The sequence below is a fragment of the Myodes glareolus genome, chromosome 13 (assembly GCF_982192425.1).
Source record: "Myodes glareolus chromosome 13, mMyoGla1.1, whole genome shotgun sequence".
NCBI classification, from domain to species: Eukaryota; Metazoa; Chordata; class Mammalia; order Rodentia; family Cricetidae; genus Myodes; species Myodes glareolus.
In genome coordinates this window covers 8,546,295-8,560,924 of record NC_142038.1, presented here as the reverse complement: position 1 = coordinate 8,560,924, position 14,630 = coordinate 8,546,295, and the positions used below count along the sequence as shown (strand labels likewise).

General features: G+C 47.2%; 1 protein-coding gene across 7 annotated transcripts in view; it reads right to left on the bottom strand.

Annotated features, from left to right (window-relative positions):
- Ctdp1 (CTD phosphatase 1) overlaps nt 1-12,297 on the bottom strand; it is a 60,321-nt gene extending 48,024 nt beyond the window's left edge. For 3 of the 7 annotated variants that reach the window (XM_048418983.3, XM_048418979.3, XM_048418981.3), the window contains exons 1-4: nt 11,834-12,293; nt 3,303-3,386; nt 2,593-2,686; nt 2,083-2,211 (exon numbers count right to left, since the gene is read on the bottom strand). In XM_048418983.3, the coding sequence (XP_048274940.3) occupies nt 2,083-2,211; nt 2,593-2,686; nt 3,303-3,386; nt 11,834-12,147 (621 nt within the window). In that variant the 5' untranslated portion in view covers nt 12,148-12,293. Of the gene's footprint in view, nt 1-2,082; nt 2,212-2,592; nt 2,687-3,302; nt 3,387-11,833 lie in introns of all 7 variants that reach the window. The other 4 variants (XM_085676371.2, XM_048418985.3, XM_048418984.3 and 1 more) reach the window with 3 other exon arrangements.
- Nucleotides 12,298-14,630: the final 2,333 nt, after the last annotated feature.

The following is a 14,630-nucleotide window of genomic DNA, read 5'->3' as shown; positions in this document are numbered from 1 at the left end:
CATGAGAATCCGGTCACGTTACACTCCAGGATAGTCTTGGGGTCGGTGCTAGGTTGTATGTCCCATTTGTGCAGTTATCTGTGGCATTATCTTATCTCGTTACAGCCTACTTCTTTGCTGCTTCACATGTTCTTATGGGTCAAACAACAGAGCTGCAGCCACCGTTCTGAACACAGCCATCGTGGTTCCTGGGCTTCTGCTAATGGCTTGACACAGCTTCACTCAGATACAATGAATTAGTATTCTAGATCACCTTGCAGGCAGGTTACTATTTTGCAGATAAGCGTGTTTTCCTTAGGAAACGAAGCTATGATCCATTTACTTCTATTTACCATTATTTTCTCAGCAAAAATATTGACTTCTTTAACAGTTAAAAAGGTAAACGACTTAGGACAGATACTCACTAGCTCTAATATAAATACACCAGGATGATGAAAGTGAGCTGTCAAAGACACAATGAGAGATTCTATAATCAGCTTTCCCCCCGTCTCAACAGTAAGAAGTCCAATAGCTATAATGTCAGTCTCCATAATGGTACAGGCAAGAATAAATAGCCCTTCCCCAAGTGTCCAGACATCCGAAACTGAACTCAAGAGGCTGAGTCCCAAGGCCTACAAATATTTTCAGTAGTGGCCCAGGCCCTGGCCAGAGGTGACCTTAGATGTAGACTAGAGGCATCTTGGCAGTATTGATATTAGTAGAGGGCTAGTTCTGCCTAAATCATCCTGTACCAGTGTTCTCAGCCTTTCTAATCTGTGACCCTTTACTAGAGTTCTTCATGTTGTGGTGACTCCCAACCATAAAATTATTTTTGCTGCTACTTTATAATTGCAATTTTGCTACTGTTGTGGATCATATTGTAAATATCCATGTCTTAGGCAACCCCCAAAGGGACTGTGACCCACAGGGTGAGAACCATTGCCGTATACAGATATGAGACACTGTAGTTCTCCAGGTCCATACAGTTGAGAACTGGTTCAAGCTGTCTTACTAAACTAATAGAAATGCGCAGAGGAACAATAAAAGGAACATCCACAGCAACACAAGCTGAGATGCACAAGAGCAAAGCCCCTCCCATCTGTGTGCCCTTCCAAATCCTCACTGTGGTGTGACTGAAATGATGCACTATCCACTAAGAACTTCTATCAAACCAAATACTGTACACAGGACAGTGCATACACACAGATAACTAATATAACCCCTGAAGAAGCTGTATTGTGGAGGTAAACCTCCAGTCATAGTAGGCTAATCTTCACAAAACTCAACCCACACTCCTGTCTGGCCACTATTACTATCACCATTATATCCACAGCAGTTCACTCATGTAAAGGAATTTGGCTCTATGGCGACCCATATCCAAGGCTCTGATCAGCTTCTAGTATCTTCTCACACCTAGGCCTGGCACAGTAGGAAACATACAAAGCTTCAATGGTACCCAAAGTCTATGTGTCACATGCCCAACAGCTAGTATTTTAAAAACTAGCAGCCTGACACTAGCTAGGACTTCCTTGTTTATAGTATGCACGACTACAGGTTTTACGCCATCTTTCTCTAATAAACCCTAAAAGCTTTCCACTCCTGAAGCTGAACTTCCCAGCAAGTGACTGCTTTCCTATTCAGGCTTAACCTGAATGTGATTCCATACCTAGCCACTTCTCTTGTCACCTTGGAGAACTCAATTTCCTCATGGTGATTCCTAGGTTCTCTTCAACACAAACCCAGACGTTCTCTTGTTCCAGACACACAGATATAAGGAACTCCACATAACAGCTCTTCCCAAGACCATGTCCCTAACAGCATTCTCCTTGTGTCTTCACTCATTGTCTTCACAGGTCTCAGAACTCTCATAGCCTGGATGACCATAGCAAGTGAGACCCTCACACAAGCGCTCAAAGCTAACAGTAAGGGGCCACCTTCAGTGCCACCTGGACCAGCCCACAGACACAGGTATGTGATGAGCCTGTTTCCCATATCTAGGAGATCACAGGAATTCACTTAAGACAAGATAATGTACTTTAAAATAGAATCGTGGAGTCTAAGGCTGTTGTGAAAGCTACCATGGGAAAAGCTGGCATCACTCACTTTGTTGGACATCTGGGGACAGTGCTGCTCAGTTGTATGAATCAGGGTCTGATCCAAATCAACCATGAGGACCAGTTTTCTGTTTCGATGTAGTCGTTGCTGATCTTCCCTTCCTAGTTTTTCAGCTTGCTAAAGATAAAAAGGAAGAGAGAAAAATGACAAAAGTATGTATATTTGGATTAAAAATAAAATTTAATTTTATTAAGAAAAGCACACAGACAAGTTCCTAGCCACCACGACTGCCTCCACATTAGCAGCCTATCAGCACATTTCTAAGGAAGTCTGGCTCAAGGGGAATTGAAGCCACCCCTGCTGCTGTGTTGGCAAACCAACACAGAACTAAGAGCTGTGGGGCTTGAAAGCATCCAAGTAGACACAGTTGTTAATGAACGAAAAGAAAAATGGCAGCTTCCATTTTTAGAAAGCAGATGGGGGTGCCTATAAAATGCTATCTACCAATACATGTTCCAGGGTTCCCCTGAAGAGCCCAACAGCTGCCCCTCTTCTCACCTCAGAGCTCACCATCAACTCCGGCACACTGTGAACCATGGAGACAGTAGCTGTAGAAAGCGGTACCTGCTGCTTTCCATTTTGACTCTGCAATCTGGAAATATGGAAAGAGCAAAGGGCACATGTAGGTGGGAGTGGCGTGCCTTCAGCAGGAGGTGACCAACACTCCTACCCTAGCACAGCAAGTGAATGCTGCCTGTCTTTAAAAACAGGAAACCATGAGAAACCATGCTCTAGATCACACCTGCAGCCAGATATGCCAATCACAGGCTCAGTGCAAGAGTCAATTCTCCATGTAAACCAACCACAGTCATATGAAAACAAATAATAATAGTGACAGCCACCCACAACCTATACTGTTGAATGACTTAGCATCAGTGGTCAGCTAGACAGAGCACTAGAAAAGCAGGTTCGGTGTCAAAGCTGTGTCACATCCTGCATTGGGGTAGGGGGTGTGCTCCAGATGTAGGAAAGCATATGCCTTTTCAGAAATACCAGAGAAGTACCCCGCATAATCTGAAAAGTCAGGCAGTGAAAGCTGAAAACAAAAAAAGATTCTTTCCTGGAAACTGGCCGTGGTCCTGGGCCCAACTCTGGGCAAAGGCAGCAGGATCCTATATTCTGCTGTACACACCACTGCCCTCAGTACCCATGGACTCACCCACCCGAGAGCCAAAGACTCTGGAGCCTCACTCCCCATGTGTACTCACTGGGTCAGGTCCTGGCCACATTCGGCACACAGGCCCTTCATGACAACAGGATGGCTGCATCCTTCCAATCTCACCAGAAGTGCTCTGCAGGATAGAGGCAAACATTAACAAATGCATGTTTAAAACTCTCTCGGTGTATCACATGGTTGAGAAAGGACACCTGAATGGGAACGCGTCTTCAGGCTGGCTCCAGCTGACTCTCAAATTACTCTAGCCAGGACACTGCAAGAGCAAGAGTGAGCTGCAGAGGTCTAATCAAAAGACAACATGACAGACAGATGGTCTCAATAACTATCTGCACACGATCCTCTCATGTATCTGGGAGGGAGCACATCAAAAGCTTTATATGCTGGTATAATCCCAAAATTAATTCCTTTCCCTTCCACAGATGATTCCCAGTCTAGACCGGCTCATATTCGTCTGATATTTTTCTGACAGAATTATCACAATGTCCCCAGTTGTTTGTGTGTTTTCCTTTAAAACAATATTTGACCACGTACCCCATGCTGACCTTGAACTCTCCATCCCCTTGCAGCAGCCTCCCAAGTACTGGGGTGTGCTACCATGCCCACTTCCTAATTTTAAGTAAACAGAAACTGTTTTTCTTGTTCTGTCCACACACACAACTGCCTCAGGGAGGGATTCCTATAGACAAATCTCAGGACTGTAGGAGCAGAGGCTGCACTCTAATAACCCAACAGACTCACATCTCTCAAAGAGGCTCAGTAGGGCGCTTGTCAGGCCCATGCTTCTTCTTGTCATGAAATTAACAGTCTCCAGAAGCAGGGTCATCTTCCAGAAACCAAAACTGGTCCCGCCCTACTCTACACTCAGGAGCACTCTGCCTCTTGCTTGGTCTAGCCTGTCACTAGCAGGAGCTCCCAAGGGCCTGCTCTATCATACTGTAAGCCAGAGCCCTTGGCCCTCCCAGGGACCTGGCCAGAGAAGACTTTGCACTGCCCCCCTCACAGCACTCTGAAAGAGAAGAAGAGCAGGACAAACATTAGACCAAAGCTTGGCCACACAGGACCAACAAAGGACACTTCCCTGGTACTTCACAAGATGTAGAATGCCAAGACCCAAGACACACATTTCCAGGTTCAGACTCACTGGACAGGGTCTCTGTACCCATTTCTGTTCTTGTGCATGAGGTTTGGGAGAGAGATTCCCCTGAGCTGGGTATAGGCCCAGAGGTCTACACCACAACCCAGTGGAGACAAGAGAGTCTTTTCCACTGCACTGTGGGATACCATAAGCAAGAAAAAACAAGACAAAGAGGACCTTTGATTTAAGGCTCATACCTTATACCAAACCTGACTTATTAAAACAGATTACAGCTAAACACAAAGCCCAGTGCCAGGTGCAGGATCTCTCTGAGTTTTTGGTCAGGGAGGCCCTAAAAGTTAACCACAGTCTGAACAAAGAGCTACCATCTAGCATGAAGAATCCCCACAACTCAACAGTAAAATTGAATGGGAAAATAAGTCTCCAAACCAGTTAACAAAAGCTCTCAACTATTCTTTCTCCAAGTGGTTGCTTGAGGTTTCCTGTATTTTTCTGTACAAACATCAGGACCAGCTCAGCATTTTCCATAAGCACAGCTGCTAAATTCTACTCGAATAAGAAGTCAGTATCTTCCACATGGCACACAGGCCACACAAGGAAGCATGTGATGCGCAACCTCCTCCCCCCACCAGCAGCAGATCACCCAAGTCCGACCTTACTAGTATTAGTTCAGACACAGGACACCTGCCCTCCAGCCTATGTGCAGAGTCAGCCTGGTTCTCTACCTCCTGTGCCTGTCTAGAAACTATGTGACATTTTACATGGCACACTGAGTTACCATCAAGGACAGGGGTAAAGTTATAGAGAAGTCTGCTGTGAGGACAGAGCTGATAACAAAGCCAACCACCTTGGTGGGTAACCTGTTCAGTTTGGTCTTCCCTGGAGCATGGGCCCAACATCAAAGCCACTGGCAAAGATTCCTCAGGGAATAGGCTCAGTTTCGTACACAAAAGAAACATAGCCATAATCTTAACAGTGGGCTACACAACCTTGTTCTCAAGTACCCGATGAGAAGGGAAGCTTACAGTCAAACTGCTATGAGTTAAACAAAGACAGTAAGCACTGGAAGAAAGAATTCCACCAACACAGATGGTGACCTCTCGTGGAAGTGAAGAGTGCTTCTGCAGACACTCTGCAAGAGGAGAGCGATGCAGGGAAAACAAAAGCATACAAAGCAAGGTTGTGAGGCTAGAGTGAGGGTACAGTGCGTGTAGTGCACAGCCTGACCTCCTATACTTTGGGCACTGTGAACCCAACATCCTCACTGTAGGAGTAAATCATGCAACATTTTGTACTAGAATCAAAAGGCTTTGCCCACCTTATTCTAGAAGGCAGCTTTTGCCTTGGGATACTCGCCCATGTTTAAAGACACTCTGGATAATACATATATCACTGCTTAATTGTTTCATAGGGCACAGAATACCTGTAGCACAGTCACAGGATCCAGAATGTCCCAGGGCTCAGATTGGAAGTGAAGACACAGGCATGAGACCAACGTCACCAGAGTATACGCTGTCTGGGCTCACCTAGTTTACTCGTGCTGTCAGTGCTCTCCAGACACCCACCCTAACCAATAGTTACCAGCCCACACTTCCTACTCTATAGTCATTCCGTAGGGGTGGAGGTGCCACATGGGGAATATATACTCATACGCCAACTTGCAGCCAGAGCTGTGCTGGACCTTAGGAGACACAGGGCCGGGACAAAGTCTGGAACAACTCGACGGGTCAGGCTTTGGCAGCAGTTATAAAAAACAGTCTAAAACATTTGGAGAAAGACTAAATTAAGAAGTCCAATTTCTTAAACCATCTAAGAATCTCGCAAGAGTCAGCTAAGACTCAAAACATCTCTATTGATTTCTGACGACACAAAGACACCCCTGCCTGGTCCAGAACTGCTAGTCTCGAAAAGCACGAAGCTGCATCTACTTGCCACTCGTCCTATGACCTTTGTAGGAACACAGACCTCCAAGGATGGATGTACCAGCAAACTTGTCTCAGAATTTCATTAGTCAAGGGTTAAATGCTTGCAGCTGCACAAAGCCACCAATGCTCCTTAAGCTCCAAAGCTGCAGAATGCACTGCCATCTAAAGGCACAAGACTTCCATCCCCACCAGTTCACAGTTAACACACACGGGCACAGTGCATAAATGAGATCAACATTATCCACAATTTAATGTGCCACGTGAAAACAGACTTAAAAACTAACATAAAACACAAATTATTAAATAAATTTAAAAATGACTCAAGTATGGAGGAATGGATGGGGAAGGGGTATTGATGAGAGCGGGGTGGGAGGGGACGTGAGGAGAGGAGGCAGGGGGACCTAACTAAGGTCCCTATGTAAAATAAATGAATAAGTTAAAAAAAAAATAAATAAGTAGTTCAAGTTTTTTAATTAAATAGAATTATGTGTATACATAACATTTAAAAATCCAATTAAGATCTCGGTTTATAAACTTTAAGATGTGTATCTTTAAAGTATTTCTAAACATTTCAAAATTGATTTGTTCTATTTTGTCTTCCCCCAAATAAAACAGACTTTTCCTGAGACAATGGGCATACATCACTTGTTATGTTTGGCAATGACATAAGTATTTATGCATAATTTAAATATATATGAAATTGACTTATCTATTCCTCCACAACAATATGAGGATTTCATTTAATCATTTTTTAAAAAAGATTTATTTATTGTGTATGGGGATTTTGCCTGCATGTATGTTTGTATATTATATATATGCCCGGTGCTGGCAGAGGCCAGAGAGGTGCTGGGTCCCTAGGACTGGAGTCACAGGTTGCAAGCTACCATGAGGGGCTGGAAATGGACCTCAGACCCTCTGAAGAGCAGTCTGTGCTCTTAACCTCTGAAGCCCCTTGTTTAATCTCTTCTAAAATGAAATAAAGAAAGCATAAGGCTAGCGATTCACTTCACAGTGCACATACAAGTCTTAGAGCCAATGTGTTGACCCTAAGTAGGCACACCTCAAAGCCCGCCTACCTGAGGCCTCCGTTATGATCACGTCAAGCTACTTAAAAGCCTGCACACAAAACTCAGGAGCCAAAAAGACCTGACGAGTTCCTTCAAAACCAGGAACACAACACAATACAACATATATAATGTCTGCAATGGTTCCGCTCTGTTGCAAAGTGAAGTCAACTTGATGCAGGGTTCTTATCACCCTCTTCCATCCCACTCTCCCACTCTGCTCAAACCTCTTTGGGAACCTTAAGAAGTCCTGCAGCCAGTAATCCCAGCATTTGGGAAGGCAGAGGCAGGCCAATCTCTGGGAGTTCCAGGCCAGCCAGGTCTACAGTTTGGTCTAGGACAGCCAAGGTCACACAGAGAAACCCTGTCCAGAAAAACAAAAACAAAATAAAAACAGAAACAAGCAAACAAGTCCTGCAGAGAGGATCAGGGCAATACGACAAAGCAATTCAGAGGTTTTTCTCTGACAGATGGTGAATGACCAGTGTTTTTGACCACACTAACTGTAACCAGGTAAACACTAAAGAGGCAAACCGATAGAGAATCACTTACCCTATAAACTGCTAGAGTAAAATTCTCCCAGTTTCTATTGAGCTCTAGCACCATGATAAGGTCTAGGGAGTATACTAAGCAGCCTTTCACTGACAACACCTTATACACGGCAGCCTACAGGCAGTGTGCCACTGAACACCTTCGGTTTCCTCCCTTCACCTGCCCGGCAGAGTGCCTCCTTCCACCCAAGAGGATGAAATGCTGTGGACACTGTCCTTGCACTTCCACTTCAACCAGACACGGATCTTTGGGAACAAACTCAGATGTTTCATGACAGGAAGGTGCTAATGACCAAAAACAACTGTGACAACTACAACCACAGGTGTCTCATTTTTCTTAGTCTTTATTAAACACACAAGTCACCTTCTCTGCCCAGCTTCATGGTCTCAGCAAAAACAAGCTAATATCAAGCAACCGGTCAATGAGGTCTACTCTCCCCAAGTGCACATATCAGGGCTCAGCTGTGCCATACCATTCAGGCAGTGGGTGATCTTCTCTTCCCTCATTCTTCAAAAGTATGGTGCCAGCCAACCCTGGGAGAAGTCATGACAATAATGGGCAGGAAAACCACAAAGATGGCTGGCTTAGAACCTCTTCATGCTGCCTTCAGGGGCTTAGAGTGGCCTGATGTCAAAAGAGACACCAGTAAAGGACCAAACTGTGGCATACAGATGAAGACTAGGGTCCAGTTTGGCTCAGAAGCAATGTTTGGCTTGGCAGACTACGCAGCTGTGTACTGTTTAGGCAGTTGTATAAGACTGACACTCTAACACCAAGTTTCTCAGCCGTGTGCGGAGCTTGCTGATCAACTAGAGGCACAGATTCCAATGTGGGGGGGTTTCAAGCAGAGGAGAGGAAAGTTCATCAACAGATGTCTCTTCTGCTAACAGGCAAGCTGAAGATGGGCAAGAGTAGCCTCAAATCAGTTCTGAAATCACTGATCCTAAGTCTATCTTAGTGGCTGTGACATGTGTGTGTGTGTGTGTGGGGGGGGGGCTCTAAGGACCACCATTCAATAATCACTCTACAAAGGTTTAATGCAAATGTCAGGAAACGCTGGCTCGTCCAAGTGATTTTAAGACTATGTAGTGAGACTCAGTGGTACACACCTGTAATCCCAGTACTGAGGAAGAGGCAGGAGGTACTGCTGGATGACCAGAACTTGAGATCATAGGTAAACTTCCAGTACTGCTCTGATAAACCCGTCAAGTGTGATTCTGATGTACTCAGAAAGAAGTAAGCATCTAGTTAGGGTTACCAGGCACGGCTACTTCTTCCTGATGCCCTCCCTTCCAGGGTCCCCACCTGGGGTGAAGCCAGTGCTGAGATGGAACTGCTCCTGGATGCGGCTGCACCAAAACCAGAGACAGACACCCTTCTAAAAACAGAGAGCTTTGACTCTGGGAACCTGATGTGAGCCAGACAGTTCTTTGTTGTCCAAGGTCTGACAGTCCTGGCAAGTATCATTCAATACCAGATAAAATGCTATCTACTATTCTCTGTTTTCTCAAACAGGAGAATGTGCATGCCCTTTAGAAAGTCTTCCTAACATGAGACTCCCTCGTTCAAAATGCTAGAGACCAGAAATGTTGCAGCTCTGGGGGCCATTTGGAGTTTGGTAGGTTTGCATAGGCCTCACATGTTGTTGAGCACTGGAAACTCAAAAGTAAATAGGCCCTAGTTTTGGATCTTGGAATATTTTATACTTTGGATTTTAGAATTAAAGATACTCAATCTGTACAACTAAAATGTGGGGCAAAGGCCCACTTAGCCGAAATCTGTGCTACAAAAGTCTGTACAGACTGCAAACGAAGAGCTCTGTTGACTGCTACCCACAGCATCCTCCGCACAGGCATCCATTCTCAGTGGAGCCCGCTTCTGCCAGGTTGATGCCTTATGAAGACAATTCTCTACTAAGCGGTATTTGTACAAAGTGACTTAACCCAGCGATTAAAAAAAACAAAACAAAACAAACAAAACAAAACAAAACAAAAAACTCTGTTCCACGAAAGTATAGCAGGCATTTTGGGAGAGTCCTAAATGGTGTCCTCAAGAGCCAGTAGTTTCAAAAGTACTGCACACCTATCAGTCCCAGCTCCATGAATTCAACTTGGAAAGGCAACCCGCTGCCATGAAATTTATTCCAAAGAAACCATAAGGATTGACAGAGGGAAGGAATGAAGGGAGCTTTAAATAAAGGCGTTGTTAACTGCTTCTTCCTGGTTCTTTCACACTGCTCACCCGTGTACACACAGGCATACAGGAATACTATGGGAAACATGCATGCCACCTTGCTGCAGTACTCCCCAGAACACTGACAAAATGCTGTCCATAAATGCACACAACAGGAAACGGGAAGGAAGCATTTCAAATGAAAAGGATGTTGCTAGTGAGTTTCCCAAAACTAGGAATTCACCTGACATCACTGAACTGGTGGTACAGGTACCCTGAGCAGTCCAGGATTCCAAGAGTTATTTCAAGGACACCTAGATGCTTCATCTGAGAAGCGAACTCATCAGTTCCAGAGTCCTGCTACAAGTCACTGCTTTAAGCTCTAAGATATCAAACATCAAAGAGAAGAGCCAAATACCAGCTGGGAACTCATCATAGTGGCCACTGTGCTAATTCCTTGGGTCAATGACCCGAGTAGGTGGATCTGAGCCTGAGTATGTATACTTGTTATGAGACTGATGGTACCTGTTTAGGCCTCAGTGATTCTGTCAAAGGGGACCAAAATGAAATGAGACATTCACTGTGGGCGTTTTCTACCAGTCAACTCAAAAGCAGGCTACCACTACCACAGGAGAAACTGCTAGGGAGGGCCCAGGTGAAGCTGAGAGAGCAGCTTCTCTGACGTAGGAACAGTGCCTACCAAGCCCACAGCCTTGTCCTTCCAGAAGTCAAGCAGACAGCTCCCTCGGGGGTGGGGGGTGGTTTGTCAGCCCCAAAGAAGCAAGTTCCCGCTGGCTGTGCAACCTCACCCTCCAGCATACAGTGGGCAGGAGTAGGGGCAAGGTCCACAGGCCAAGAACCCAGGCAACATCTCTAAAGATGTAATAGGGAGTGACCAGAAAGACAGCCAGGCAGGGTTCTCTGCCTGTGACAAGACAGGTGGAAAATGGAAATTTCCTTAGGGAGAATGATGGACAGCAAATATTCAATAAAGGCAGGACTGGTACAAGTCAAAGAGGTGAGCACTGAACACCAGAAAAGGGATAGAAAGGATGTTTTCAGTGGGAAGTTCCCAGCCCAACCCACTGTGGGCAGGAGCACTCACCTCCCCCAGTAGTTTCTGTTCTTTACAATCAAAACAATCACGGCCATGTGACACACATGCCCACGTGTTAACTCAGGTTCAACACATAACACTGGTAAAATCAGACATAAAGCCAGACAGTGACAGATCAAACCAATTCAAGATCCTGTAGAATGACAAGAATGACAGCTAAAGGGTCCTCGCATGACTTGAGGACCAAGTACCCATCACCGATGCAGCCTGGGTTCTGCCTTTTCCGTGGCTATGATGCAGAGCCACCGGGTTTTACAGCCGCGTTTCACAGAGTTTTATAAGCGTTTAAAGAAACACACACGCCCGACAGCTTCTATTTCAATAACGAGTCTGGAACCTGCCTGAGTAGTCCTGCGGCCACAGCCACCCAAGTTGCCTTCACTTACAAAGGTGGAGTCCATCAATTATAGAAGAGGGACGACTGCAAAACATTTCCCAAAGGGGTAACCCTGGGTCACCGAGAACTTTTCAAATACAAAGTATCTCGGGGTCTGATACGATCACAAACGGCGACCATTCTTCCTACATTCTCACCCCGCAGCACCTTCGGGCGTCCCTTCACGCCCGATCGCAGGTGTAGCCCAGACACCTCCCGACATCCTGAGAGCCCTGGGGACCGGGTCCCCGCACACTCACCCAGGGGCCACCACCTGGCCTGGCTGCGCACACAGTTCACGGACCACGCCGGCGCGCTCAGACCTGAGCCTGCGCTCGGCCCGCGCAGCGCGCACGCAGCCCCCAGAAGCGGTGCGAGTTGGAGCTGGCCCGGAGGGCTCCGCGGAAGCAGCGGCCTCACACACTGCCAGCACCGAGCCGATGCGCACGGTCGCGCCGGCCGTCACCTTCCACTCGAGCAGACGCAGCGGTGTGGGGCCCGGGCAGCGCACCTCTGCCCCGGCGGTCGCCGGAGCGCCCTCGGTGGGAACGCCGGCTGCGGGCGGCGCTTCCATCGCGACCCGGCGAGCGGCAAGGGCGGTCAGGACAACGGAGGTGAGGAACGAAAACACAGGCGGTCAGGGCGCGGCGCCCACCGCGGGCGGCGGCGACGCTGCGGTTCCCGCTCCGACACCGGCTTCACCCGCCGCTCGCTGCGCACTCACTTCCGGGAGGCGTGCTGCGTCACGGGGGCGGGGCCGGCGACGTGTAGCCGCGTGACTGCGTGTTCTCAGGCCGCGGGTAAACAGTCGGCCCACGCGAAGCCGGGTGGCGCCGGTCAACACCCGCCGGACGCTGGTCCGCGGTACTGAGACTACAGACACGCCGCGCGGATCGCTGTCACAAGACTTCTGTCACACGCTGCAAAGTCCGACGCATCGAAACTACCGGTCCCGGCATGCAGCGCGAGCCTTGTGCCTACTCCCGGCACACACTGCGAGTTCCGACTACGGGAGACTTCGGATACTAGTATCAGTGCGGACGGCTGTGCAATATAGCGCTCGGTAGTCCCGGTGGAGCGAGAGACTACCAGTCCCAACATGCAATGCGAACCTCTATCCCACCACTCCCGTCGTGCACTGCGAGGTGGGAGGTGGAGAAACTCCGGAATCGCTCTCAGCGGTACTGCCCGCGTGCTCCGAGACCGCCAGCCTCGTTCTAGCCCACTCACCCCGTCATGCACCGTGGATGCTGGGGTGGCGAGCCTGAGTTTCTGCTGGCGGAGCGGCGGCGGGCCTGTACCCGGTCGGTTCTGCCCTCGTCTAGTGCACGGCGGTGGAGTGTGCGCAGTGGCCGCTAACGGCTGGCGCTCTTTTCAGAGTGGAGGTCCTAGCGTGGGACTGCGGTTGGTGTAGGGTGTCTACCTCCCCTGCTCGCCCTTCCCAGGCTGCGGTGTGCTGATTACTCATCAGGCCTGCAAGTGGGAGCTGGGAGGCTCTCTGACTGGAGAGTTCGCAGTCTCTGAATCCTATCAAATATCATGCTCGTAAGCTTGAGTAGGTGTCCCGGGCTGTGAGCACGCATGTCCCAAAGGTGCCTACAACTTGTTACCGCATCTTTGCAAAACCGCCGGGCCTTTGTTCCTACGGGCCGTGTTCCAACGAATTGCCCCAAGTGCGGCGAATAGCGTCCGAGGAGTCTGTTGTTTTAGATAAAACCCAAGAGAATAATAAAAAAAAAATGCTTAAAACTGCTTGCTATATTGAATAGGTTTTCAAGGAATGGCATAGTTCATTGATAGCTCCTCTACCGACATTATACATTGCAGTTATAAAGAGTTATTTGGGAAGAAGAGTTCTTCGGTTGAGCAAATGGTCTCTATAAGATTTGCTCATAGGAAAGTCTGTATGACATTTTCCTTATTAGTGATTGATGTGGAAGGGCTCGGCCCATTGTGGGTGGTGTCACCTCTGGACAGGTAGTACTGGAGTGTCTAAGAAAATTTGCTGAGCAAGCCATGGGAGCAAGTCAATAAGCAGCACCCCTCCGTGGTCTTTGCATCAGTTCCTGCCCTAATTGAATTCCTACCTGGACTCTTTGATAGACGTACTGGCAACTTGACATGAGAGTTGTCAGAGGAAGATGCCACCATAAGATCGGGCAGTAGACAAGTCTGTAGGGCATTTTCTTAATTAGTGATTAATATGGGTGATCTCAGCCCATTGTGGATGGAGCCACCTCTGGGCTGGTTCTAAAAGAAAACAGGCAGAGCAAACCAGCAAACAGCACTCCTCCACGGCCTCTGTATCAGCTCCTGTCTCCAGGTTCCTGCTTTGAGTGCCTGCCTGACTCCCTTCAATGATGAACTGTGAAGTGGAAGCACCAGCCAAATAAACCCTTTTCCTCCTCATCTTGCTTTTGGTCAAACTGTTTCATCATAGCAATAGTAAGCCAAATTAAGACAATGATGTGGAAGTGTAAGCAAAATCGACACTTTCTCTCCCCAGTTTCTTTTGGACACAATGTTTCCTCGAAGCAGTAGCATCCCTAAGACACCAAGTAAGGATTGCAGTGTGCAGAAGCAAAAAGATCTTCAAGTTACTCACTACTGGTCCACCAGTAAATGTACAAGGAAGTAAATTGAAATAGTGTAGCCAAATTTTGAGACTTGAGGTCCCTGGGGATGTGAGTTCTGTTCTACAGCCCAAACCTATCAGGCAGTTATTTGTTTATACAAGCTTGAGACGAACGTGAGCCTCACACAGGTAGTAAGAATTGCTACTCACTAGAAAGAAAGGTAACTTGTCTGCAGAAGGTGAGGCCATAGCCAGGGAAGTTTATCATAAGCTACAACCCTCTATCCTAAAATCTTAGAAATGGGTGGGTTTCTGAATACATGATTTTTCAGATTTTTAAAAAATTGATGTGTACGTGTAATCATCTGCAAGTAGAGATAGCACTGTCATGAAACCTTAAAGAAGAAATGTAAGCGGAAGGAAATGCAAATCATGTCAGATTCTGCCATCAAGTAAGTCACACTAGAGTTGCTGTGTTTTAA